The sequence below is a fragment of the Bos taurus genome, chromosome 25 (genome assembly GCF_002263795.3).
Source record: "Bos taurus isolate L1 Dominette 01449 registration number 42190680 breed Hereford chromosome 25, ARS-UCD2.0, whole genome shotgun sequence".
NCBI lineage: Eukaryota > Metazoa > Chordata > Mammalia > Artiodactyla > Bovidae > Bos > Bos taurus.
In genome coordinates this window covers 33,871,577-33,897,614 of record NC_037352.1, presented here as the reverse complement: position 1 = coordinate 33,897,614, position 26,038 = coordinate 33,871,577, and the positions used below count along the sequence as shown (strand labels likewise).

The following is a 26,038-nucleotide window of genomic DNA, read 5'->3' as shown; positions in this document are numbered from 1 at the left end:
CAGAAATGCTAGGAGAGCAGGCAGCTGCGGAGGGGTTCCTCAGGAGATGGTGTGAGCTGGGTTTTGAAAGAAGAAGAGAAACGTGAAGCCATGGAGAGGAAGAAAAGTGGGGAATAATAACCCATAAAAACAGCCGACGTTGCGGCATGCGGGATCTTTAGTTGTGGTGTGTGAATTCTTAGTTGCAGCAACTAAAGATCCCTCAGGCTGCAATGAAGATCAGAGATCCCGCGCGGCGCAACCAAATTAAAAACAAACAGCAGGAAGAGCTGACGTTTACTTCGAGCTCGATATGCTCTGTGAAGGCAGCATTCTCAGTGCTTTACGCGCCTCGGTCCAGCGATCCTCACCGTGATGCTGGGGCATGGTACCATTATCCCTCCTTTGTCGGGTGATGAAGCAGGCGCACATGACCTGAGAACACAGCCAGTAGTGCTAGAACCAGGGGCTGCAACACCTGTGCAGGGAGACTGCACTTTACCTCTTACGCGATGCAGTCTCTGGATCAGAGCACAAAGGCGCAGCCATGGGAATTGCTGCATTGTGGGCAGAGCGTGAATGTAGATTCGCCCCACGGAGCCAGGGCTCTGAGCTCGAGAGGAATGAGAATCCAAGAGCCTTTTTTTGTTGTTTAATTGAAGTAGAGTTGATTAACAATGTTGAGCGTGGGCTTCTCAGGTGGTGCTAGTGGTAAGGAACACGTCTGCCACTGCAGGGACCGTTAAGAAACACAAGTTTGATCCGTAGGTCAGGAAGATCCCCTGGAGGAGGAAATGGTAATCCACTCCAGTATTCTTGCCTGGAAAATCCTATGGACAGAGGAACTTGGCGGGCTGCAGTCTCTGGGGTTGCAAAGGGTTGAACATGACTTAGTGACTGAACACAAAGTTTCAGGTATATAGCAGAGTGAATCAGTTACACATATACTTTATAAATTTTTTTTAAAGATTCTTTTCCTGTATAGGCCAATGCCTAGGGCCTTGAAAGACTTAATAAGAAGGCCGGGTTAGATTCAATTGGCAGTGATGGGAAGTTAGGGGTGGAAACAAGGCCGTGGTGTGGTTGCCGTGGTTCTTGGCTAAAGGACCAGATAACTCCAAAGCAGAGCCTTTGAAGCTACAATGAGAGAATCACGTGTCAGCATAGCCAACGACCTCTCCTCCCTCCCCACTCTCAGGGCAGCTCCTGCAGGGCAACACGCCTCCCCCGTCCACCACCACCCTCCGCCCCTCAAGGTCATCCATGAGGCAGATTAACTAATGGGGATGAAGCGAGCTGTGACTATGGCTCTGACTTCACCCTGTCTTCCCTTTCACAGATCATCTGCTGTCCAAGGTCAACTCCACTTCCAGCTGCATTGAGCAGCTGGAAAAATGCTGGAGCCAGTACCTGGCGTGCCCGGAAGGTAAGAGCTGAAGGATAAGTAGAGTATACTGCTAGCAACAGCCAGGTGACGTTCAGAAATGTTGGAACATAGCAATGACCATCAGTTCCTTCGCCCCCAGAAAAGGAGTGTGTGTGTCCCTCTTGCAAAGTGGGGAGGAAGGAGGGACCGAAGTGACACCCCTCCAGCAGGACTGAGAACGTTCCCTTTCAACTCCTGCAGATATCAGTGGGCTCCTCCACTCCGTAACACTCCTGGCCCACCTGACCAGTGACACCATCGTTCACGGCAGCGCCACCTGCCTTAGAGCCCCGCCGGAGTCGGCCGACTGTGAGTACCGGAGGGGAGGGCCCGCCCCAAATGCACAGGGAGCCGGGGGGACCTTTGAAAAGTCTCCGTCACCTTGCCTCTGCAGCTCTGATTGACGCCTGTAAGCAGTACGGCAAGGAGACCCTCACCTATCTGTCTTTCCTGGAGGAAGAAAGAATCTTCGAGAATGCCGACAGCACAGCCATGAGAAGCTGCCTCACCAGGATCACAGCCATTAGCGAAGTATGATCAGTGTTATTTATTCCTGCGGAAAGTAGTTCTTGGAGTGAGGGGTGGGGGCTTCCTTGGGAATCGGTGATGTTCTAAGCCAGTTCTTTCTACACTTGAAACTTGATTTAAAGTAAGAGGACTGTAAAATCTGACCACCTGATTGACTTTCCTGTTCTGCCTAAATCACTGGCTGTTAATGGAGTCTGTTGTGTGATTATCACCATGCTCAGCAGCGCAAAGACGGCTTTCCTGTTTTCAAGGGTTTTTATCTGGTTGGGCAGGTAACATCTGAAATGAAGACAATATATTTATTCACTCAGTGAGTGGTTAACACCCAGCAAATAGTTGAATTCATTGAATATGTATACGAGAGAGAGCAAAACGGCTAAGAAGAGAGCGATCACATGGGGAAGGCAGGTTCCCATGGGGGAGAAGTGGGCCTTGAGATGGAGAACCTAAAATGTGTGGATGAAGGATGACTATGGTGAACGAGAAGCTGCCAACCTTTCCTTCTAGACAATGACATAGTCATAGGATTTTTTTTTTTTAAGTTTTTAAAAAATTTATTATTTATTTGTGACTGCACTGGGTTGGTTGGCGAGCAGGGGCTACTCTGTAGTTGCAGTACGTGGGCTTCTCATTGCAGTGGTATCTCGTGTTTTGGAACACGGGGTCTAGGGCATGTGGGCTTCAGTAGTTGGAGCTCACGGGCTCAGTAGTTGTGGTGCGCGGGCTTCGTTGCCCCACAGCATGTGGGCTCTTCCCAGACTAGGGATCCAGCCGGTGTCCCCTGCCTTGGTGGGCAGATTCTGAACCACTGGCCCACCAGAGATGTCCCACACTGTGATCATTCCTGTATATACCTCCTCATGCACACACATAAGAGTTTCTGTATAAACCCAGGAATAGAATTACTAGGTCATAAAATGAATCTCCCACACAGAATGGTAAGTGCAAGAGCAAATCATAGAAAAATACTTGCAGTATCAGTTCAGTCGCTCAGTCGTGTCCAACTCTTTGCGACCCCACGAACCGCAGCACACCAGGCCTCCCTGTCCATCACCAACTCCCAGAGTCTACCCAAACCCATGTCCATTGAGTCGGTGATGCCATCCAACCATGTCATCCTCTGTTGTCCCGTTCTCCTCCTGCCCTAAATCTTTCCCAGCATCAGGGTCTTTTCCAATGAGTCAACTCTTCGCATCAGGTGGCCAAAGTATTGGAGTTTCAGCTTCAATATCAGTCCTTCCAATGAACACCCAGGACTGATCTCCTTTAGGATGGACTGGTTGGATCTCCTTGCAGTCCAAGGGACTCTTAAGAGTCTTCTCCAACACCACAGTTCAAAATCATCAATTCTTCAGTGCTCAGCTTTCTTTATAGTCCAACTCTCACATCCATACATGACCACTGGAAAAACCATAGCCTTGACTAGATGGACCTTTGTGGACAACGTAACGTCTCTGCTTTTTAATATGCTATCTATGTTGGTCATAACTTTCCTTCCAAGGAGTAAGTGTCTTTTAATTTCATGGCTGCAGTCACCATCTGCAGTGATTTTGGAGCCCAAGAAAATAGTCAGCCACTGTTTCCCTATCTATTTGCCATGAAGTGATGGGACTGGATGCCATGATCTTAGTTTTCTGAATGTTGAGCTTTAAGCCAACTTTTTCACTCTCCTCTTTCACTTGCAATATGGTTCCTTTTAAATAAAGACCAAAACATGTAATCTTTAGTTTTGCAGCCATATCCAACTCTTTGCAACCCCATGGACTACAGCCCACCAGGCTATTCTGTCCGTGGGATTCTCCAGGCAGGAATACTGGAGTGGATTGCCATCTCCTTCTCCAAAACATTCAGACTCAATATTATATTGTTTAAAGATACATTCATAGGGATTTTAAAAACAAACCAAAAAAAGACATGGTAAGTATTCTACTGAATTGTTTGTCTTTAAATGGAAAGTAGGAAGGAAGGCAGATGGAATCAGGGCAGGATATACAGGAGATTTCAAAGTATTGAGGATGTTTCTTAAGCTCTTCCTTAAGTTTGGGTGGTGGATAATATGGGTCATCATATTCTTGACCCACTCATATCTATTTTATACTCTTGTGTGTATAACACTTACTGTTTCTAAAGATCACAGGCTTTGCCATCAGACCAGAGTTTAGATCCCTGCTTCTTCATCTGTTAGCAGTTACTGTGGTCAAGATGTTTGACCTTTCTGAGCCTTGGCTTCCCATCTGTAGGACAGAAATAGTAACTGCCTCGTATGATTCCCCTGGAAGCAAAGTTAAATAAGGGACAGACTGTCTGGTTGGAAGACATCATCCCCATTTGAAGATGTTTTTGAAGTACCTCCCAAGCAGCAAATTCAATCAATGCTACTTTGGGTGGGGTCAGGATCTGAGCAGCTGCAATTGAGTGGCCTTGTGGGGGTCAATGGAGATGACCTTTTGGAAGGAGATAGGCTCTGAGTGAGCATAGAGTTGGGAGGAGTGTGGGGTTGCAGAGCTCACTCGGTAGAGAGAATTCCGGACAAGCCCCTCCCTGGCTTGCAGAAGTGTTCCGTGGCGGGGTCTTCGTACCTTCTGTCATGTGAGGTTTACCGGTCTGCCTCGGGAGGATAAAGAGGAAGTCTGAGGGTGGTCTCAGCGTTCGTGATGCTGTTCACAGGATCTCCTGCCCAGAGGCCTGGACATCAAACAGGAGGAACTGGGGGACCTGGTGGACAAGGAGATGGCTGCCACTTCCGCTGCCATTGAAGCCGCTACGGCCAGAATAGAGGTATGGGAGTGTCTGCGAGATCACCTAAAGTGATGGTTTGCAACTGCTACCCGTCTGCAGCTTTGTCCGTTGGGTATATCTCAGTCATTCTCTGCAGAGACCCATGTACGTGCATGCATGCTAAGCCACCTCTGTCATGTCTGACTCTCTACGACCCCATGGACTGTAGCCCACCAGCATCCTCTGTCCATGGGATTCTCCAGGCAAGAATATTGGAGTGGATAGTTGTTCCCTTCTCTAGGGGATTTTCCTGGGCTAGGGATCAAACCCAGGTCTCCTGCATTGCAAGCAGATTCTTTACCATCTGAGCCACCAGGAAAGCCCCCTTCTCTGCAAAGCCCCCTACAAAACAAACCAAAACCCAAACCCCCTAGGGTCTCTGAGAAACAGAAAATAGAAAGTTCTAGCCAAGGGAAGATGAGCAGTTTCTGTAAGGATCCCATACTTTGGTGTCAGGCCATCCAACCTCAAGTTCCAGACTGATCACTCACTAGTTGTGTGGTTTCCAGTCAGTTACGTTAACCTCGCTGAGATTCAGATTCTGTCTCTATATGACGGTGATGACACTCGTTCCTTCCTCAGAGGGAGGAAGCAGGGGTTCCCAACCTCCGGGCCATAGTCAGGTACCTCCTATCAGATCAGCAGCACCATTCGATTAGAAATAAAGTGCACAGTAAATGTAATGCCTTGGAATCATCCTGAAACCACCCCCCCCCCAACCCCCCACTGCTGGTCGATGGAAAAATTATCTTCCACGAAATCGGTCCCTGGTGCCAAAAAGGTTGGGGACCACTATTGTAAACAGTTCTGCGTGATAACGTACAGGTGTCTTGGGGCCAGGTGCTCAGGAAATCGACAGTAGCTGTTGTCTCAGGGAAAAGCTGAGCGGGCACCTTGGACAGGTCCTTTGGTGGCAGACTCAGGCCATCCGCCTTGGTAGGAGGACCTGGTGCAGTTGCCCCTGTTGGCATGGTGCCATACTTCTCAGAATTCTGGGCTCATCAGCCCAGTACCAGGATGTTAAGACACTCACAGGCCATAGGTCACACCAGCTGCCTCCTACTGAGTAGTTTGGAGCTCTGAGTTGTTTTCCTGCCCTCACGAGAACATGGGTGGGCACTGCTAGGTCTCTCGGCATCTGCGGGATGTCGGACCCAAGATGTAACAGGCCACCGGTGGGTTCTCAGTCTCTGTGATGTATTCGGAAACCCTGCTTCTTTTTGAATAGGAGATGCTCAGCAAATCCCGAGCTGGAGACACAGGAGTCAAATTGGAGGTGAACGAAAGGTCAGTTTGAGCAGCGTGGTGGCACCTGGGTGATGAGGATCCATCTTGTCCTGCCTTGGCTCATACCAATTAGAGCAGAACATTAAGCCGCCACAGGGAACAGCCGAGTCTGTGAAATTGTCAGTATCAGTATGATTATTATTTTTTGGCCATACCACACCCCTTGGCATGTGGGATCCTAGTTCCTGGACCAGAGATCAAACCCGCATCCCCTGGATTGACAGTGTGGAGTCTCAACCCCTGGACCACGAGGGAAGTGTTATTATTAATACCATGATACCACTATTGCATTACAGGGGAAAGGAACCCCAGGAGTCACCACTGTTCTGTTCCTTATGGTGGTGATCCCCATTCCAGTCTCCTCTCTCACACACCTTTCCTTCAGGGCTTCACCTCCAGAATATTCCCTTTCCCATCCCAGGTCTGCCTCACTTTAGGCAAGAAAACAAAAACAGTCTTTGGCATTGTGGATCTCTGTTTTGCACCCTTGACGATTTTGTTGTTCTTGCTCTTTTGCAGAATCCTTGGTTCCTGTACCAGCCTAATGCAGGCCATTCAGATCCTGGTCCTGGCTTCGAAGGAGCTGCAGAGAGAGATAGTGGAGAGTGGCCGGGTAGGCGTGGGTGAGGGCCCTGGGCAGAGCGGGCGTTGGTTACACTGGGTACTGAATCCCAGCTCGCTGAGAGGCTGAGTCTACTCCCTACGCCTTCGGCTAAGTCTTGGTGTATGCCATCCAGCTATGTGTGTCCACCCGAGGGTCCAGCTGCCACTCCCATGGACATCAGCAAATGCCATGGAAAGAAGCTGGGGCGCAGCCAGGTCCCCTGAGGGCAGTGAGCAAGAGCCTCCAGCGACAGGCTCATCACCCCAACCGATGTCACTGGAACCTCCCAGGGAAGCTCAGTGTGCGTTGCACGTCCGAGCCCCCAGAGAAGGAAATGAGGACCTTAGTTGCCAACTGTAGGCTCTGCCATGCCCCCTCTCTCTTATTTTTGGCTGTGCAGCATGGCAAATGGATTTAGTTCCTGACCAGAGATCTAACCTACAGCCCCCTGCAGTGGAAGCTCGGAGTCCTAATCACTGGACCCCACCAGGGAGGCCCCCCCCCCCCCCCCCGTCTTCTAGCAGCAGTTTACTGGGTGATGCAGACAGATTCTCTCCGTCACTTGTTGACAGCGTCCCTTCAAGTTTCTCATTCCTTTGCTGGCATCATCACCCTCTCTTCTCCTTTCTCATATCCCTGTGTGCAGCTGCTGCTCAGGAGACAGTGGTCCAGGGAGGGGTTATGAGCCTAAAAACAGTCCTGTAAGGAACGAAGGCACATGTGCTTTGGTAGTGCTTTTTATCAGTCTGAGAGGTGATTTTCTGTGTGTGCTCAGTTGTGTTCGACTCTTTACGGCCCCATGGACTGTGTAGCCTGCCAGGCTCCCCCGTCCCTGGGATTCTCCAGGCAAGAACTGCCGGGGTCCTGCCCCGGCTGATCCAGGGTATTCGAAGCGGGGACGGCGTCGGCGACCTATTTATTTAAATATTTTATCAAAGATATAAAGAGTAATAGGATGAGGATAGCTCAGTAGGAAAATTCAGTGGAGAAAAGAGGCTGAGTAGCTTGGTTTACGCGGGAGACCAATAAAACTTCAAGACAAGAAGTTTGCACCACTTACGTAGGCCGCAGGCGTCCTTCCGTTCTCCCGAAGGAGAGGAGACACTGAGGCCTCCCCGGTCGGATCTTAGAAGCCCAGGCATAATTAGTAAGCATGGTGGGTTCCGCGCTCCAGATGGAGACTCAACCAGAGTGAGAGAGAGAGCGACATGGGGAGACCAGTATTTCGAGAAACTGATCCCAATTCTTTATTTTCCAGAGTCTGTTTTTATACACTAAGATGTTATACAAAAGTCACGTGGGGACAGCAGTCCTGACTTTTATTAAAGTCAGGTGCTTCACACAAATGTATACAGAGGTCTTAGGGGTGTTACATCATCTTCTGGCCAGGGGGGCCTGCTGACAATTTACGACCCTCTCCTTGTGACAGCGGTCAGTCAATCAGGACACTTATTTCTCCAGGGCTGATTATTCTCAAAACAGACGCCACCCAAGTAAAGTTACATTCCTACAGGGTGAGGGTGTAGTGGGTTTTCGTTAAGGAAAGAATTTACTTAGCCTAAGGTCTAACGTGATTAATATCAAAGGTTAATACTTATTTCTTCTATATATTCATTAATGTGTGTAAGGGCAGGGGATGTGGAGACTTAGCAACAAACATTGGCTCAACAAATGAAAAACCCTTCACCAACACAATTTCTAATTAGCCCACTATACTTATAGTTTTCTAACTTTTCTAAGGAACCTGTTTTTAGAGGGTTTAAAGCATCTTGTGCCTCTCAAGATTGGTTGGGAGGCTGTGAGCAATCACATGTGGCCGGACAAGCCTGTCAGGCAGGCTAGAGAACCTTCAGAGGAGTTTGTAGGTTAAAACACTCTTATCACGCCCAGGAATTATTATAAACTGGAGCTCTAAGTTAACTCCTTCTCCAAAAGAGGTGGTGGGGGACAGCCCCCCGTAAAGTCAGAAGTGTAGGTGAGCACAAAGTAGTAAAGTAGGCAGGCTCTGGTTATGGGGGTAGATGCTCGAGGAGTTCCAGGGGGACTCCTGAGGCTCGATCCCGCCTTTGCCTATGTCGAGCCTCCTTCCTCATGACCTTTGTCACAGGCGGAGTACCTCACTCTGGCCCCCAACAAAGAACACTGGAGTGGGTTGCCATTTCCTACTCCAGGGGATCTTCCATATCAATCGTATATCCCTGATTGATATATGACGCTGTGTAAATTTAAGGTGTACAGAGTAATTGGTTGACTTACACATATGAAGTGATTATCACAGGAAGTTTAGTGAACAGCCATCGTCTCTTATAGATGCAAAATGAGAGAAACTGAAAAAAACTTTTTTTTCCTCGTAATGAGAACTGTTAGGATCTATTCTTGAAAGTAAAATGAAAGTGTTAGTCGCTCAGTCATGTGCGACTCTTTGCCACCCTATGGACTGTAGCCTGCCATGCTCCTCTGTCCATTGGATTTTCTAGGCATGAATACAGTAGTGGGTTGCCAGTATTCAGGGGATCTTCTTCAGGGGATCGTCCCAATCCAGGGATCAAACCCAGGTCTCCTGTATTGCAGGCAGAATCCTTACCATCTCAGCCACCAGGGAAGCTTTGATTTAGTAGCTTTCATACCTAACACATAGGTATATGTTCACCATATTTATCATGTGGTACATTATATCCCTAGTACCTTTGACTGCCTTCCTCGAATTCCCACTCCTCCGACCCCTCAGAAATAATTTTGTTTTTAATATCTATTCATGTGACTGGACTGGGTCTTAGTTGCAGAATGTGGGATCTAGTTCTCCAACTGGGGATCGAACCTGGGCCCCTTGCATTGGGAGCGTGGAATCTTAGCCACCAGGGAAATCCCAGAAATTTTTTTTTTAATCACTGACTGTGTACTCACTGTCCTCTTCTGGCAAATTGCAGAGAGCAACTAGACTCCCTGAAATAAGTTATTTGTATATACATATATTCCAGTACTCTTGCCTGGAAAATCCCATGGACGGAGGAGCCCAGTAGGCTGCAGTCCATGGGGTCGAGAAGAGTCAGACACAACTGAGCTACTTCACTTTCACTTTTCACTTTCATGCATTGGAGAAGGAAATGGCAACCCACTCCAGCGTTCTTGCCTGGAGAATCCCAGGGACAGGGGAGCCTGGTGGGCTGCCATCTATGGGGTCACACAGAGTCGGACATGACTGAAGCGACTTAGCAGCAGCAGCATGAATAGTATATTTTCTTTTCTTTTGATGTGGACCACTTACGAAGTCTTTATTGAATTTGTTACAACGTTGCTTCCGTTTTACGTTTTGGTTTTTTGGCCACAAGGCATGTGGGGTCTTAGCTCCCTGAGCAGGGTTTGAACCTGCACGACATGTATTGGAAGGCAAAGTCTTAACCACTGGACCACGAGGGAAGTCCCATTATATATTTTCTTATATGTACAAGATAGAGATATTGGGATGTAATGGAAATGCTGTCAGCTTTGGAGTCAGAAAAGCCTAGGATTTGTTTCTGTTTATTTTCTGCGTATCCTAAGTGAAAGTATTTTTGCCTCTCTGAATCTTAGCTTTCTCATCTGTAAAATGGGAATAATAATGTTCACCCCCCTCAGAGTTACTGTGAAGATTGCATGGGATAATACATATAAAAAGTACTTGGCAGGTAGTGGGTACACAATAAAAGGTCGCTATTATTACTTCTCTCTTCCCCAGGGTACAGCATCCCCTAAAGAGTTTTATGCCAAGAATTCTCGATGGACAGAAGGACTTATCTCAGCCGCCAAAGCTGTGGGCTGGGGAGCCACTGTCCTGGTGTAAGTATCTGTCCGACCCAGGGCTCCTCACCTCCACCCCCATTCCAGTGATCCACCCCAGGGAACAACTGAGGGGAAAAATCTGGCCCCTAGAAATGGATTGCTAATAAGGACGTTAATAGAACTGAAAGTTTAAAAAGGAATCTGGGTCTCCTGGGGCATCACAGGAGTGGGGCAGGCAGGCTGGGTTCCCGGTCTGCCAAGGTGATGGAAATCGTCTCAGTGAGAACAGAGGGGTTACAGCTGTCAGTTTCATAACCCGTCTGGTCTCCTGACTCTCAAGAGACGCAGCTGATATGGTGGTGCAAGGCCGAGGGAAGTTTGAGGAGCTCATGGTGTGTTCACGTGAGATCGCTGCGAGCACCGCCCAGCTTGTAGCCGCCTCCAAGGTAGGATCTGTGATGGGCTCCCCACGAGGGAGAGGGGTCCCCAGTGTCCAGATCAAATTCCTGATGATCTGAGGTGGAGCTGATGTAATAATAATAAAGTCACAATGAACATAATGTGCTTGAAACATCCCTGAAGCCACCACCCCGCCCCCGCCCAGCCTCTACCCTGATCCAGGGAAAAATTGTCTACCGTGAAACCGGTCCCTGGTGCCAAAAAGGTTGGAAACAGCTGCCCCAGGGCACTGTAAGGTCTGGCTAAGTTAGAAACCCGAACCCTGGCGCTGGCCCCAAGAACAGACGGTTTATCCAACATCCAGGTAGGTGGAGTCTCAAATTAAAATTCTGCCTCCAGGGGTCTCCTAAAAGCCTTCGTTCAGCAGGGCGCCCTTCTACCCCGCTCTCCACATGCACTCCTCTTGGTTTCCTCACTTTTATTGCAAATGGCCTTTAAGGGTCCAGCCATGCCTACCCCTGAGCAATCATACGTTCAAGGAGTGCTCAAGTAAGCACAACAGGTTCCACAACCAATGTCTGCCTCTCAGAAGGCTCCAGATTCGAACCATTGCTCCAACTAATCCCAACACAAAGCTCATCACCAGCATCTTTCCACGGGGTGTATAGTTCCCCGGGGAGTGTTCTTTTACTGTCCTTGTTTATGGTCCCAGAGTGGTTTTCACAACTGGAACACTTTATCAAAATAGAGGGGAGAGAGAAGATGGGATGATTTGAGAGAGTAGCACTGAAACATATGCATTGCCACGTGTAAAGTAGAAAGCCAGTGTGAATCTGCTATATGACACAGGGGACCCAAAGCCAGTGTTCTGTGACAACCTAGAGAGGTGGGATGGGGAGAGAGGTGGGAGGGCGTTTTAAGATCTAGAGAGGTTTTAAGGTCTACAGCCATGTGTATGCGTATGGCTGATTCATGTTGATGTATGGCAGAAAGCATCACCATATTGTAGAGTAATGATCCTCTGATTAAATGTAAATTTTTCAAAAACTGATACAGTTAGAGTTCAAGGCCACCAGGCAAATAAGCCAGAAATGATTTTTGATACTAGAGGGTGATGGCAGCGGTTGACCCCCATAGGGAGTGATTTTCGAGAAGTTCGTGGGTGGCCACGGCAGAGCCCATACATTTGTCAAGAGCCGTCAGTTGACTGTTGCGTGACCCTAAATCTGCTTGGTCCTGGCAGGTGAAAGCTGATAAGAACAGCCCAAACCTGGCTCAGCTGCTGCAGGCCTCTCGGGCCGTAAACCAGGCCACTGCCGAGGTTGTGGCCTCAACTATTTCCGGCAAATCACAGATCGAGGACACAGGTAGGCTTTTAGAAGCCGAGCTTTTCTTCTCCATCGTGTGTGGGTGGGTACCTTCTTCTCCACCATCCCAATTTCCCACAGGCTGGCTTCCAAATTCTGTCTCGTTTTTCGTCTTTGTACATTCCAACTTATTTTCTTGTAAGTTGAGACACCCCATGGGCATGCTATTGATAGCACTATATGGACAGGCCTTAGCTAGATTTTCCATTGAGTCATTCCTCTGAATTCACAGAAATGACCCCCCAGGCCTAATTGTCCATTAAGGGAGCACGGAGCAGTTCCGATCCTGGTTACCCTGTCTTCCTTCTACTCTGCCCCTTACTTACATCCACGCATTTGTTGGTAAATGACAAACCAGGCATTTCAGCAGAACATTGGCATCGGCCACTTCTCAAGTAAATGTCAGCTGGAGTATCATTCAACAAGACCCTCGTTTTCCCATTCTTACAGACAGCATGGACTTCTCAAGCATTACGCTGACCCAGATCAAACGGCAGGAGATGGATTCCCAGGTAGGAACTCCATCAGTAAGTTTAATCAGACTATTGCCTATGACACTGACCCCAAATATTATTTCCATGGGGAGAAGTCAGAGACTTGGAGAAATGAATACAGATATACATATCACCCCAAGAATGAACATAAATGATGCTGGAAGAAAACAGTGGAGGTGGAGATAGTTGATTAGGAAAGATCAGAATCTTGGGCAGGTAGCATTGACATATATACACTTATTGTTTAGTTGCTAAGTCGTGCCTGGCTCTTTGCAACTCCATGGACTGTAGCCCACCAGGCCCCTCTGTCCATGGGTTTCTCCAAGCAGGAATACTGGAGTGGGTTGCCATTTCCTTCTCCAGGGGATCTTCCCGACCCAGGGATCAAACCCTTATCTCCAGCATTGGCAGGAGAATTCCTTCCTGCTGAGCCTCCAGGGAAGCCCATATATGTACATAGCCATGTGTAAATTTAATAGCCCGGGAAGCTGCTGTATAACACAGGGAGCTCCGCTCAGGGCTCTGTGATGACCTAGTGGAGTAGGATTGGGGGTAGGAAGGAGGTCCAAGCAGCAGGGGGAGATACACACACACATACGGGTGATGTGTGTGTGTATATATATATACACACACACACATACAGGTGATTCACTTCATTGTACAGCAGAAACCAATAAACATTGTAAAACAATTATACTCCAATAAAAAAAAATTCCTAAAGTTAATGAGAAGGAATAACCAAGAACCAACCCTTCCTTTAGTGAGATTGTACCTTTTCCTCCACAGTAGTAACCCTAAGTTATCCCAACACCTCAAAAAGACCAGAACCATTGTATTTGGTTTCTTCCTGGACTTACAGAGAACTGGGATTGAAAGATGGGTTGTAACTGGATTAGAATATATCATACAGATAGACTTAACATTAGAGTTGTCCTTCCCCCACGCCATGTTTCCCCCCCATTTCTTTCTGTTTTTATTTATTGAACAATGTTATGTCAGTTTCAGTGATTTGATGTTTACATATACCATGAAATGATCAACTTCAGTCTAGTAACCATTTATCTCCATACAAGTTATTACAATAATATTGACCATGTTCCTTAAGCTTTATATTACATCCCTATGACTTATTTATTTTATAACTGGAGATTTGTACCTCTTAATACCTTCACTTATTTCCGCCCCCCTTCATTCTTGCAACTTCTGTTCTCTGTATCTGTGAGTCTCTTTTCATGTTGTCTTGTTTTTTAGATACCTCATATAAGAGAGATTATACAGTGTTTTTCTTTCTCTAGCTGACTTATATCACTTATAAGACCTTCTAGATCCATCCATTTGTTGAAAATGGCAGGATTTTTTATTTAATAGCTGAGGGTGGCTCAGCAGTAAAGAATCCACCTGCAGTGCAGGAGACCTGGAGTCGTAGGTTCGATCCCTTGGCCGGGAAGATCCCCTGGAGGAGGAAATGGCAACCCACTCCAGTAATCTTGCCCGGAAAATTCCACAGACAGAGTGTGGCAGGCTACAGTTCATGGGGTCACAAAGAGTCGGACACGACTGAGCAACTTTCACAAACATTCAGTAGGTTTTTAGTTAGTGATTTATCAGAGCAATATGAGATAAGTTCTTCTCTCGTTTAAGCATTGGTCGTAAAGCATCATTCATTTTCAACAGAGGATCCCAGTGAGAAAGACCCTGGGATAGATGGATGAACCAGAGGGTGGAGAAATCAGAGCAGAGACAAGGGTGAAATTGAGGGCTGGTTGAGCTATGGAAACAGCGTGCATAACAGAGAAGTAGTCCCAGACCACAGAGGAAAGGGATTAGTCGACGTGAGACCGTTCTCAGGTCCCTGCTCAAAGAAAAGGCCAATTTTCCCCACAGGTTAGGGTGCTAGAGCTGGAAAATGAACTGCAGAAGGAGCGTCAGAAACTGGGAGAGCTTCGGAAAAAGCACTACGAGCTGGCTGGGGTTGCCGAGGGCTGGGAGGAAGGTGAGCCTGGCCGAGGACTGCGCAGCCCGTGGGGGTCGGGGAGGATGTGATGAGGGCCTTCCCCCTCCAGGAAAGCTGAACCAGGAACTTCTCCCTCCTCCCTGTACTCAGAGCCTCCCTTCTCTCTAGTGTTGAACAGCCTGAGAGCCCCAAACTGGGGTAGACCGTGGTGAACAGAAAGCTTTTGTAGTCACCTTTCAAGACTTCCTGGTGGCTCAGACGGTAAAGCGTCTGTCTACAATGTGAGAGACCTGGGTTCAATCCCTGGGTTGGGAAAATTCCCTGGAGAAGGAAATGGCAACCCATTCCAGTACTTCTTGCCTTGAAAATCCCATGGACAGAGGAGCTTGGTGCAGGCTACTATCCATGGGGTCGCAAAGAGTCGGGCACGACTGAGCGACTTCATTTCAAGACCTAAATGTTGACCAGTGGTTGGCCACTCACCACTATAGCCTTTCGGGCTCAGTTAACCTGGTTTTCTCCCCCAGGAGTTTTGTTTTAGGTCAGCATCCAGTTGAGTAGTGAATGGATGAATAGAGAATGGTGAAGACCCCAGCAGACAGGGTTAGTGAGTTCCAAGCTTCCGGCTGCCTAGAACCAGTGATGGGTAGCCATGGCCAGAAACTGAAAGGAGTCAAGAGCTAGAAACAGGGTGGAGTGGAGGAAGGTTTGGCCCACCAGCCCAGGAACTCCCGGTCTCCCAGAATCTGAGCGGACTGCTTTTCTACACGTCCAAAGAGGCCAACTTGATCAACCAAGATCGTGATTCTTGTTGGGCTCGCCAGCTCTGGGAACCCACCACAGATGCCTCCTTGGACACTTGACCCGGGAGATTCACTTACGATCACATGCATTTTAGAGCCCAACCTGGCAGCCGTGGTTGTTGGTTAGATGAATGCATGCGTGTACGAAACACTGTGAAACAGAAGTAACTTGTCTTTTAGGAACCGAAGCACCACCATCTACACTGCAAGAAGCGAAAACCGAAAAGGAATAGAGTCACACCGATGCCCCACATGTCAGAGTGTAAATCCTTGCTGCCCATAAATGCACGCGCGCGCGCGCGTGTGTGTGTGTGTGTGTGTGTGTGCGCGCGTGCACTCTGCCCCCAGTCACGGGCCAGACCGTGGGGGTCTACCCCAGGCCTACCAAAGATTCCTTCCACAGGGACACCCTCTGTGTTCCAGCCCATGATCTGGGTTCTGTCACAGCCCCTCCCCCAGAGGAGGGGGGACTAGGGCCACCCCAACAGAGGGGACCTTCTTCCTGGAAAGTCCTGCTTTACCCCCAAACATCTGATGTCCTTTTTGGCGGGGGGTGGGGGCGCTGCTGCTGCTGAGCTGGAGAGGAAAGATCTTACGGCTTTTCTGTCTTCCTTTCAGTCTTTTCCGTTTCATCATTTGCACAAACTTGTGAGCACCAGAGGGCTGATGGATTCCAAACCGGGACCCGACCCTGAGTCTGCGCAGAGTCGGAAGTGGAGCAGAAGCGTCCTGGCAGAGAATGCCAAGGCTGTGTCCCCTCTTTGGGCAGTTCCATGGATTCCCACTGCTTCTTATGGTGGTTGGCTGGGTTGTTTTTTTCTTTTTTTTCCCCCAAGTTCTACTCACATAGCCAACTCTCCCAGGGGATACCCCTGAAGCCCTGGGCTATTGCGGGCCCCCTAACCACAGCAGCTCACAGCGACGGTGCTGACCAGGCTTCGCCGTGGTGCTCCCCGCCAGCCCCCGAGCCGAGTGTCCTGCTGAGCGAGTGTGGGTCCACTGAGGCCACTCCCCGGGGTTGAGCGGAAGGAGAGCGAGTGCCTTGCCTTCTAAAGCTGGAGCCCAGCCGAAAGCCTCTGCCCACCTTCACAAGGGAAGGGGATGACAGAGAGAGGGAGAGGAAGGATGCATACAGCCCAGGTCTTCAGGAGTCCCGCCCATCTTAGAAACTCCCTATGACTGGGCTAAAAAACCTTTACCCCATGCTTGAACCCAGCCGGTGAGAGTTGCCACACTTCCTGCCCCCCCACCCCCAAAGGAATGTTCCATGGTCCCTCAAGTTGGCACCTCCCTTCAGACATAGCCAGGGCCCTAAGGGGGAACATGTGAGGGGTTTCCAATCCCTTTCTGCCTTGGCATCCTCTTGAATCTCAAGGAGAGAGTTCCATGTTCTACCTAATCAATAGACCCAGAAGATCAGGCCATCTTGCTTCCAACAGGAAAGAACCCTGGGCTTGGTTTGGTACCTTGAATATTTATGACTAACCTCCGTTAGCAGCAGCAGCAATCGCAACCTACAAAAAAAAATGCTGGCAGCAACTGAGATTTCAGGTGTGACTATGGCAAGGCATGCATCACTGCCCTGGGACATCTGTCTTTAAGAGGCAGAAACAAGGTCAAGATCTGGTCTGTTACCAGTTTGGATCTCGAAGCAAGAAAGTTCTCAGAGAATCTGGATCAGGGAAAACCAGAGGGGGGAGGGGACCCCTGGCTCCGACCCCTTCCAACCACACGTCCCGGGCCCTTGCTGCCTTGCGAACAGAATGAAGGAGGAAGATGAATGAGAAGGAGGAGCGTGAACAGTGTCCTGGAGACGGGCAGCTCGCCAGCACTTCACCTCCAGATGGACTCCGGAGTTTAAGTGACCTTCCCATCTTGGACAGATGATGTCTTCCTTCCTTTATCTGTAGCAGCTCATAGATTGTAGCCAACAAGCACGTCCCAGGACCTGTCCCCAAGGACCATAGCTGAGTGCGGCTACGTGACAGGTTGTGAGACCCCTGTTTGATCACTGTGAATCCACTCTCCTTCCTACCCACCCACCACCAACTCCCTCTCTCTCCGTTTTCTCAGGCACTTGAAGAGCTGCCTCCCATTAACTCAGATTATCAGACTCAAATGTGTGCTCTCCAAACTGGGCTAAAGAGGCGGCAGCCATAGAAACTGACCCGGTCTTATGTTGACTGCTTCTTTGTGCTCAGCTATGGATATTTTTCCATCCAAGGCTCAGATGGAATGATGTGTATGTAGCTTCCTTAGCCCCGCTGTACCAGTTAAGCCGATTGGTGTGTTCTCAGCGTGGGTCAGCATCCAAAGGTAGCTGGTCCTTGCTTCCAGCATCCCAGCCATTCAGGTGATGTGCTCCAGATTACCAAGGGGCAGAAAATCTAGTGTATTGAGCCACATTAGGCTTCTCTAAATGACTCTCCCTCTAAAAAGCCACAGTAATTTTTAAAACTTGGACGAGCTTTTCCAGAGTAATAAAACAATTATGAAATTACTTACACAGGAACACAGGCTAGTTCAGTCTCCCATGAAGAAATATATGTCGGAATTGGTATAATTACTTTCATAATCACTTGACTTAGAAGCTAGCCCGTTCTCCATCTGAAATCAAAATGTCGTACCTTGGCTGTTCTAAAAATGAGCGTGTTATTCTGGGTGTGAAACACCTTGATTAAACCATTAATCACATCCTAGGGCTAAAGATGAACCTCACAGTCTTTTAGTCACTGAGTAATATCATTCGTGACTGGAGTCTCATGGGTCAGTGTAAGTGGGTCACAGCAAGGCAGGACAACAACAGAGATGGCTTAGGGCTGACGAGAGGTCGAAATAGAGCTGTATCCATCATCTTAATTCTGTGACACAGTGTCTCTCATCTCTAGAATTAGGATATGAGTGCACCCGATAAGGGAAAAAAAAATCAAAAGACCTGCTTTTGTGGGGTTAAATCTGTATCTGAGCGCGGAGTGTAAGGGAGACTCGAATTTAGATTGTTTGCTAATTCTGCTGCACACGGGAGGATCCCTGGGATCCCACCTGATTTTGAGTCCCTAGCCCAGTGGCTGGAAGAACCACTGCCCAGAGCATCCTTTCTTGGAAGTGTCTGAGCTGCCAAGGCAGACAACAGGCTTTACACTGGGTACCGTGGGGGTCACAAGCACGTGTCAGTCCGGTTGGTTTGCTTCTGCCTCCTGCTAAGGAGCTGGTTCTGAGCTCGCACCTGGCTGGTGCCTGCTTCTTAGCCAGCTCCTTAGTCTAGAGGGGTCTCCTGGCTCCACTTACCTTGGTCTTTAATGAGTGGTGAAGTTCTTGCTACCTTCTGCCACCGTTCCATGGTCTCTGGAAATCCTTCCCACCAATGAAAGCCTTCGGTCCTGGCATTGGCCTTCCACCTAGACCGGCTTTGCCCTCTCTCTGCCATCCTCGGTCCTCCAGAGACCACACTGCCTGTCACAAAGAAAACCACCACCTCGGGCCTGCCAGCCATCAACTTGGAAAATCGGGCCAGCTGTCTGCTGCTCACGTCTCCCAGGTCCAGACCAAACGGGATCAACAACCCACAGTGGTGACTCAGTCTCTTACCCCAGGAGCCAAAGCAACACAAAACAATTGGTCAAACATCGTTGGGTCCGATTCTGAGAGTAGGTGATTTCTAGACATGTCTTTCAGGTGACCCTCAACTACCTCAGGTTTGAAGGCCCTAAATTAAGCTGATACTACTCATGGGGACAGACCGAGGAGGGTTCGGAGAAATCTTGGTGATAACGCACTTGTCTCAAACTTAAAACAAACTCACGTTTCGGTTTGCAGGGGTGGGGTTGGGTTTGTTTTTCTTCTGTTTTTAACCTTTCCCCCCAATTTTCCATTAGAATAGTTCCTACAAATGAATTTCATTTCTCACTGAGTGCCTACCTTCCCAGGGCAGGTAGCCACTGGCTTTGTTTCCTTCCAGCAGTACTTTTATTATGGGTATTAAGACTTTTCTTTGTATAATACATTGCATCTGTGTTTTCAATTTTTCAATAAATACTTCAACCTGGCAATGGAGAGTATTGATAACTGACCAACCAAACTGGTTTTGAGATCTGGAATTCCAATGAAAAGCCGCCATTCACATCCCAAGGTTCACTGACGCATACAACGATCACATTTCCTTTGCTCCTTTATTTATTTATTGGCTGTGCTGGGTCTTTATTGCTGCCCGCGGGCTTTCTCCAGTTACAGCGAGCAGGGGCTATTCTCTAATTGCAGTGTGCAGGCTTCTCAATGCAGCGGCTTCTGGTTGCAGAGCACAGGCTCTAGAGTATATGGGCTTTAGTAGTTAGGGCACACTGGCTTAGTTGCCCCACAGTATGTGGAATCTTCCCCGACCAGAAATCAAACCTGTGCCCCCTGCATTGACAGGCAGATTCTTAACCTTTGGACCACCAGGGAAGTCTTCCTTTGCTACTTTAGAGAAAAGAAACTTTAATTCGCACCCCTTAGAACTTTTCCATCCTCTCTCTGCTCTCTTGACCTTGGGAATGGTCAGAGAGCATCAAGTGTGCAATATAGTACTGGAATTTATTTGGAAGACCAGGTCTCTGCCTGAAATCTCGGGTCTCAAGCTATGGATATTTTTCTTCTTCATCCTAGGATAGGTTATGTTCAGGCTCTTCTGCCCATGGAATTTCCCAGGTAAGAATACTGGAGTGGAGTACCACTTCCTACTCCAGGGCATCTTCCCAACCCAGGGATCAAACTTGATTCTCATCTCCTGCAGCAGCAGGCAGATTCTTTACCATTAGCGCCACCTGGGAAACCCCTGTCCATCCTAAACCTGTGAAAATCATCTGCCATCTTAAAATTGCATGGGATGAATTCTGCTCAGGGCCAGAGCTGCCAGTCATAAGGGGATTGAGAGCAAGCCAGTCACAGCTACCAGAGGATTTACAGAGGGAGCTGACAGAATGGGACCGACTGCATGAGGACTTTCCTGTCTGTAACTTAATGCTGCCAGTGTATTAAGCCAAGGGGACCTATCAGGGAGGGAGGAAGATGGGGAAGACCTGGGGTCGGTAAGGAGGAGAATTGCCCAAGATGATTCATCAAGAACAGAGAGAAGGAAGCAAGTAGTTTTTGTGTTTAGTCAATCTGTCCAACTCTTGGCGACTCCATGGACTGTAGCCTGCCAGGCTCCTCTGTCCATGGGACAGGAGGGCAAAGAATCAGGATAAGAGGAGGAAAGTGGTGGAAGTGCACAGGGTGGGAGATGATCTGGATAAATACAGAGGGACCCTTGCCTATGAATGTTTTGTGGTTTTTGCTGCATTTTTGCAGCATTTGCATGCTGGTGGCCACACAGTGTGGCCAAAAATTTTAAAACAAAGCCAGTGAGGCTTAATCTTGCTCACCATGGTTGTCATCAGCCTCTAATACATTACCCAATGTAAGTTTAAGCATTATGGAGTGAATGAACTCTCTTTTTATACCACTCTCTTGCACACATTTCCTGTATCCATTCATTGTACATGCTCTGAAATGCTTAATGAAATGCTTAATGAAGCCTTTATGTTCCCTGTCGTCAAAAGTTACTTTCACATGTTCATTGTTCCCTTTTCAAGGATCTACTCTACCAGGCGCTGGGAACACCATGGAAAGCAAAACTAGATGTGGTCCTGCGCTACTGGAGCTTACAGGCTATTGTTCAGTCACTCAGTCATGTCCGATTCTTTGCAGCCCCGTGGACTGCAGCATGCCAGGCTTCCCGGTCCTTCACCATCTCCTGGAGCTTGCTCAAACTCATCTTCATTGAATCAGTGATGCAAGCCAACCATCTTGTCCTCTGTCGTTCCCTTCTCCTCCTGCCTTCCATCTTTCCCAGCATCAGGGTCTTTTCTAATGAGTCAGCTCTTTGCATCAGGTGGCGAAAGTATTGGCGCTTTAGCTTCAGCATCAGTCCTTCCAATGACTATTCAGGGTTGATTTCCTTTAGGATTAACTGGTTTGATCTCCTTGCAGTCCAAGGAACTCTCAAGAGTCTTCTCCAACACCACAGTTCAAAAGCATCAATTCTTCAGCACTCAGCCTCCTTTATGGTCCAACTCTGATAGCTCAGTTGATAAAGAATCGGCCTGCAATGCAGGAGCCCCTGGTTTGATTCCTGGGTCAGGAAGATCCGCTGGAGAAGGGATAGCCTATCCACTCAAGGTAGCCCAAGCCTATTCTTGGGCTTCCCTTGTGGCTCAGCTGGTAAAGAATCTGCCTGCAATATGGGAGACCTGTGGTCAATCCCTGGGTTGGGAAGATCTCCTGGAGAAGGAAAAGATACCCAGTCCACTATTCTGGCCTGGAGAATTCCATGGACTATATAGTGTATGGGGTTGCAAAGAGTTGGACACAACTGAGCGACTTTTACTCACATCTCATACATGACTACTGGAAAAAACCATAGCTTTGACTATATATTTTTATATTTTATATAATTTATATAATATATAATGTGATTATATAATATAAATATAATCTATAATATATATTATGTATGATTATGACAATATATAAATGATATATATAATATGGAAAACCATAGCTTTGCCTATATATTAATATATAATACACATATTATATGCCGAGGTCCAGCCCCGGCTGATCCAGGGAATTCGAAGGGGAGATGGCTTCGGCGAGTTCACTGGATACAATAGCTTTATTTAAATATTAATTAGAGATATAAAGAGTAATAGAATGAGGATAGCTCAGTAGGAAAATTCAGCGGAGAAAAGAGGCTGAGTAGCTTGGTTTACGTGGAAAGTCAATATAACCTGTGACATCAGGTTAGCTCTGACCATGGAGGCTGCAGGCGCCGTCTCGAGTAGCGGAAGGTGCCCCACCTTAGGCACCTTCTCGAATGGGTCTTAGAAGCCCAGGCAAATAAATGGTCGCAGAGGACCTCCGCGCTCCAGATGGAGACTCAGCCAGAAATCGAGAAGAAGAATGACATGGGGAGACCAAGCTTCGGTGAGCAAGGCCCGTAGCTTTATTTTCAACAGGGGCTTTTATACCCTAAGTTGCACATAGAGGATAATAGGGGATGTGAAATCATGCAAAGTCAGCAGTCTTTGATCCTTATCAAAACCAGGGTTTCTTTCCTGCAAATTTATCATATACAAATGGTTTAGATGATTTACATCATCTTCTGGCCAGAAGGCCTATTAACATTTTATGACTCTTGACAAAGGTTTGTCAACCGTAAGACTTATTGTCTCTAAGAGTAATTATTTTAAGGTTTGGTGCCATCCTCTGAAGGTGTTAGATAAAGTTGCATTCCTATAGGGCAGAGGTGCAGTGGGTTTACAACAAAGGAAAGAATTTATTACCTTAAGGGTCTAAAGTTGCTAACACCAAGGCCACTACTTATTTTTTCTACATACCAAGTATATTAATTACTACACATTCAAGGATACAATACAGGGGATGTGGAAACAGGGCAGCAAGCATTGGCTCATCAATGAAATCTTTTATTAGTTTTATTCTGACAGTTTCTAACTCTGAGAGGCTCTAAGCTATTTGAATATCTTAAGCTTCCCGTGCCTCTGGAGGCTGGGAGACTGTAAATAATCATATGCATAGCTGTAGGAGTCCGGGTAAACTTGTCAGGCAAGTTAGAGAGCTATCTGAGGGGTTTGGATTTAAACACTCCTAATGCCCAGGAACTTTATTGACTGGAGCTGTAAGTTAACTCTTTATCAGAGAGAGTGAGATGGTGGTGGGAGACAGCCCCCATAAAGTCAGAGGTGAGAACACAAAGCAGTAAAGTAGGCAGACTCTGGTTTTTGGGAGTAGATGCTCGAGAATATCCAGGGGGACTCCTGAGGCTTGATCCCGCCATTGCGTATGCCGAGCCTCCTTTCTCATGACCTTTGCCACAGGCGGAGCTCCTCACGCTGGCTCCTGGCAATTATATAATATATAGATAGTATATATATTTATAATATATTATATATTATATAATATGTATTTTGTATATTATATATATAATATATATTAGCCATGCCAGGCATCTTGCAGGAGATATATATATATATATATATATATATATATATTAGCCATGCAGGATATATATTATATATATATATATAATATATATATTAGCCATGCCAGGCATCTTGCAGGATTTAGTTTCCTGACCAGAGAGTGAACCTGGGTGCTCTTCAGTGAAAGCGTGGAGTCTTAACCATTGGACCACCAGGGAGATCCCTCCTACATTGTTTAAAATGAAAATTATTACAACAGGTACATCCTCTAGAATCAGCAAACATTGCTGTGTTGTTATTGTACACAAGAGACTACAGGAGAGGGAAAAATAAGAGATGGTTCCTTCTTCAAGAATCTTCCAAACATGGGAAGAAGACAGACACATACATTAGAAACTGAAGTGTGGGAGGGCTGAAACATTATTGCAAGAAACCTAGCATTCTCCAAAGAGAAAAATAGGCAATAACTTTAGGAAATAATGGCATCAAGAGAAAGCTTTTAAGAAATAAGATGTAAGCATGTTTCAAGGCTCAAAAGAAGTCAGAGCAGGTAGAGACTGAAATATGGCAGAAATCAGAGACCCTGATGCTGGCAAAGATTGAAGGCAGGAGGAGAAGGAGACGACAGAGGGTGAGACAGTTGGATAGTATCACCAACTCGATGGACATGAGTTTGAGCAGCTCCAGGAGCTGGTGATGGACAGGGAAGCCTGGCGTGCTGCAGTCCATGGGGTCTAAAAGGGTCAAACACAACTGAGTGACTAAACTGAACTGAGAAGCAACTTCCTTGAGGTGCAGATTCACTTATTCTTCCCACAAATTCTGACTCCATGTCTACTGCATTTAAGGCACAAAGGATACACTGCCAGGGACAAGCCATCCTCCTGACACTGAACAAATGTGATGCATGACCAAAGCGTGCGTGTGAAGGACATTGAAAGGGAGCTAATACATTCAAGGAGGTCAGAGGAAGCTTCCATGTAGAAATGACTTTTAGGCTAAAACCTAAAGATAAGAAAAAGTTGGCAGGGGAAGGATACACCAGGCAAAGCTAACAGCAGTGAATGAGAGTTTGAGGAATAACAGAAGCCCTTACCAGCCGAGAGTGACCAAGTTAGAGCCCAATTATAGAAGTCCTTGAATGCCATTTGAAGTATGTGGGACGTTACGCTGGGGATCTTAAGCACAGTGTAATATAACACTTCATCGTCCTCATAGCTTCATAACCTCAGTAATCTCCTAAATCTTCCACCTGCCTGAATTCTGCCCCTCTCACGCCATCCTCATTCTGTAGCTGAAGTAATCATCCGCCCTCCAAGTTACATCTGATCTTGTCAGCCTCCCTCCAAGTTACATCTGATCTTGTCAGCCTCCCTCCAAGTTACATCTGATCTTGTCAGCCTCTGTTGTTCAGTCACTCAGTTGTGTCCGACTCTTTGCAACCCCGTGGACTGCAGCATGCCAGGCTCCTCTGTCTTTCACTGTCACCCAGAACTTGCTCAAACTCAAGTTCATTGAGTTGGTGATACTAACTAGCCAGCTTCTCCTCTGGCCTGCCCCTCCCCAGTCACCCTCTCTGCTTTCTAAAACCTTTCAATGGCCTCCCATTGTAGTTTCATAAAATTGAGGTGAAATTCACATAACATGAAATTAACTCTTTAGAACATTTATTTCATTCACATTTTATGTAAACAGCACCTCAGTCTATCAATAGTTGCCAAACATTGTCATCACCCCAAAATAAAGCATGGTACCCATTAAGCTGTCAGTCCCTATTCACCCCTCTCCCTAGCCCCTGGCAAGCATCAATGTGTTTTCTTTTCCACGCAGTAGTGTTCAACAGATGGCATTATAAACCAGCAAGGAAATATGAGCTATCTAAACACTCAAAACATTAAGTTTTTATGGATGATATATATTTAGGTTGGGCTTCCCAGGTGGCGCTAGTGGAAAACAACCTGCCTGCCAAAGCAGCAGACATTAGAGATACGGGTTTGATCCCTGGGTCAGGAAGATCCCCTGGAGAAGGGAATGGCTACCCACTCCAGTATTCTGGCCTGGAGAATAATCCCGTATAGTCCATGGGGTCCTGAAGAGTCAGACACAACTGAGCGACTTTCACTTTCTCCTGTTGGTCAGTTCCTGCTTTCCTGTTTGTCTCATTTTGTATCCTGGGAGCTTGTCTTGGCTTTCCTCCTGCCAGAGTGTGAAAACTGTCAGTTCTTTCCTGTGCAGGAGGCCAACTATTGGGTGGGGATCCCCAAGAACATGGCTGTACAGAAATGTGGGCTGCACCCCATTTGCAGCTGATGTCCTTCCAATTGTTCCCAGCTCTCTGGGGGAAACTCTCTTTCTCTGGGCTCTCTTTGGGAGTGGCTCCAGTTCTGTAGAGGACTGCATCTTTGGCACCCTCTTTGGGGAGACCCCTGCTAAATCATATAAGTCTTACTGGTTTTAGTTTTGAGTCAAGACTTCCCTGGTGACTCAGATGGTAAAAGAATCTGCCCACAGCGCGGGAGACCCAGGTTCGATCCATGAGTTGGAAAGATCCCCTGGTGAAGGGGATGGCTACCCACTCCAGTATTCTTGCCTGGAGAATTCCATGGATTTGGTGGGCTACATGGGGTTGCAAAGAGTCAGAC

At 47.4% G+C, this 26,038-nt stretch overlaps 1 protein-coding gene and 1 non-coding gene across 14 annotated transcripts in view; both read left to right on the top strand.

Moving 5' to 3' along the window:
• The window catches only part of HIP1 (huntingtin interacting protein 1), a 137,704-nt gene extending 118,277 nt beyond the window's left edge, over positions 1-19,427 (top strand). For 4 of the 13 annotated variants that reach the window (XM_059881201.1, XM_059881200.1, XM_059881194.1 and 1 more), the window contains exons 20-30: positions 1,319-1,405; positions 1,607-1,714; positions 1,800-1,936; positions 4,601-4,711; positions 5,940-5,998; positions 6,518-6,611; positions 10,318-10,418; positions 10,702-10,807; positions 12,004-12,127; positions 12,578-12,639; positions 15,559-19,427. In XM_059881201.1, the coding sequence (XP_059737184.1) occupies positions 1,319-1,405; positions 1,607-1,714; positions 1,800-1,936; positions 4,601-4,711; positions 5,940-5,998; positions 6,518-6,611; positions 10,318-10,418; positions 10,702-10,807; positions 12,004-12,127; positions 12,578-12,639; positions 15,559-15,852 (1,283 nt within the window). In that variant the 3' untranslated portion in view covers positions 15,853-19,427. Of the gene's footprint in view, positions 1-1,318; positions 1,406-1,606; positions 1,715-1,799; positions 1,937-4,600; positions 4,712-5,939; positions 5,999-6,517; positions 6,612-10,317; positions 10,419-10,701; positions 10,808-12,003; positions 12,128-12,577; positions 12,640-14,505; positions 14,615-15,558 lie in introns of those variants that run through there. The other 9 variants (XM_024984708.2, XM_059881198.1, XM_059881197.1 and 6 more) reach the window with 5 other exon arrangements.
• Positions 128-224, top strand: MIR3432A-2 (microRNA mir-3432a-2). The gene has a single exon (NR_037522.1). It is a non-coding gene; the product is annotated as a microRNA mir-3432a-2 (primary transcript).
• Positions 19,428-26,038: the final 6,611 nt, after the last annotated feature.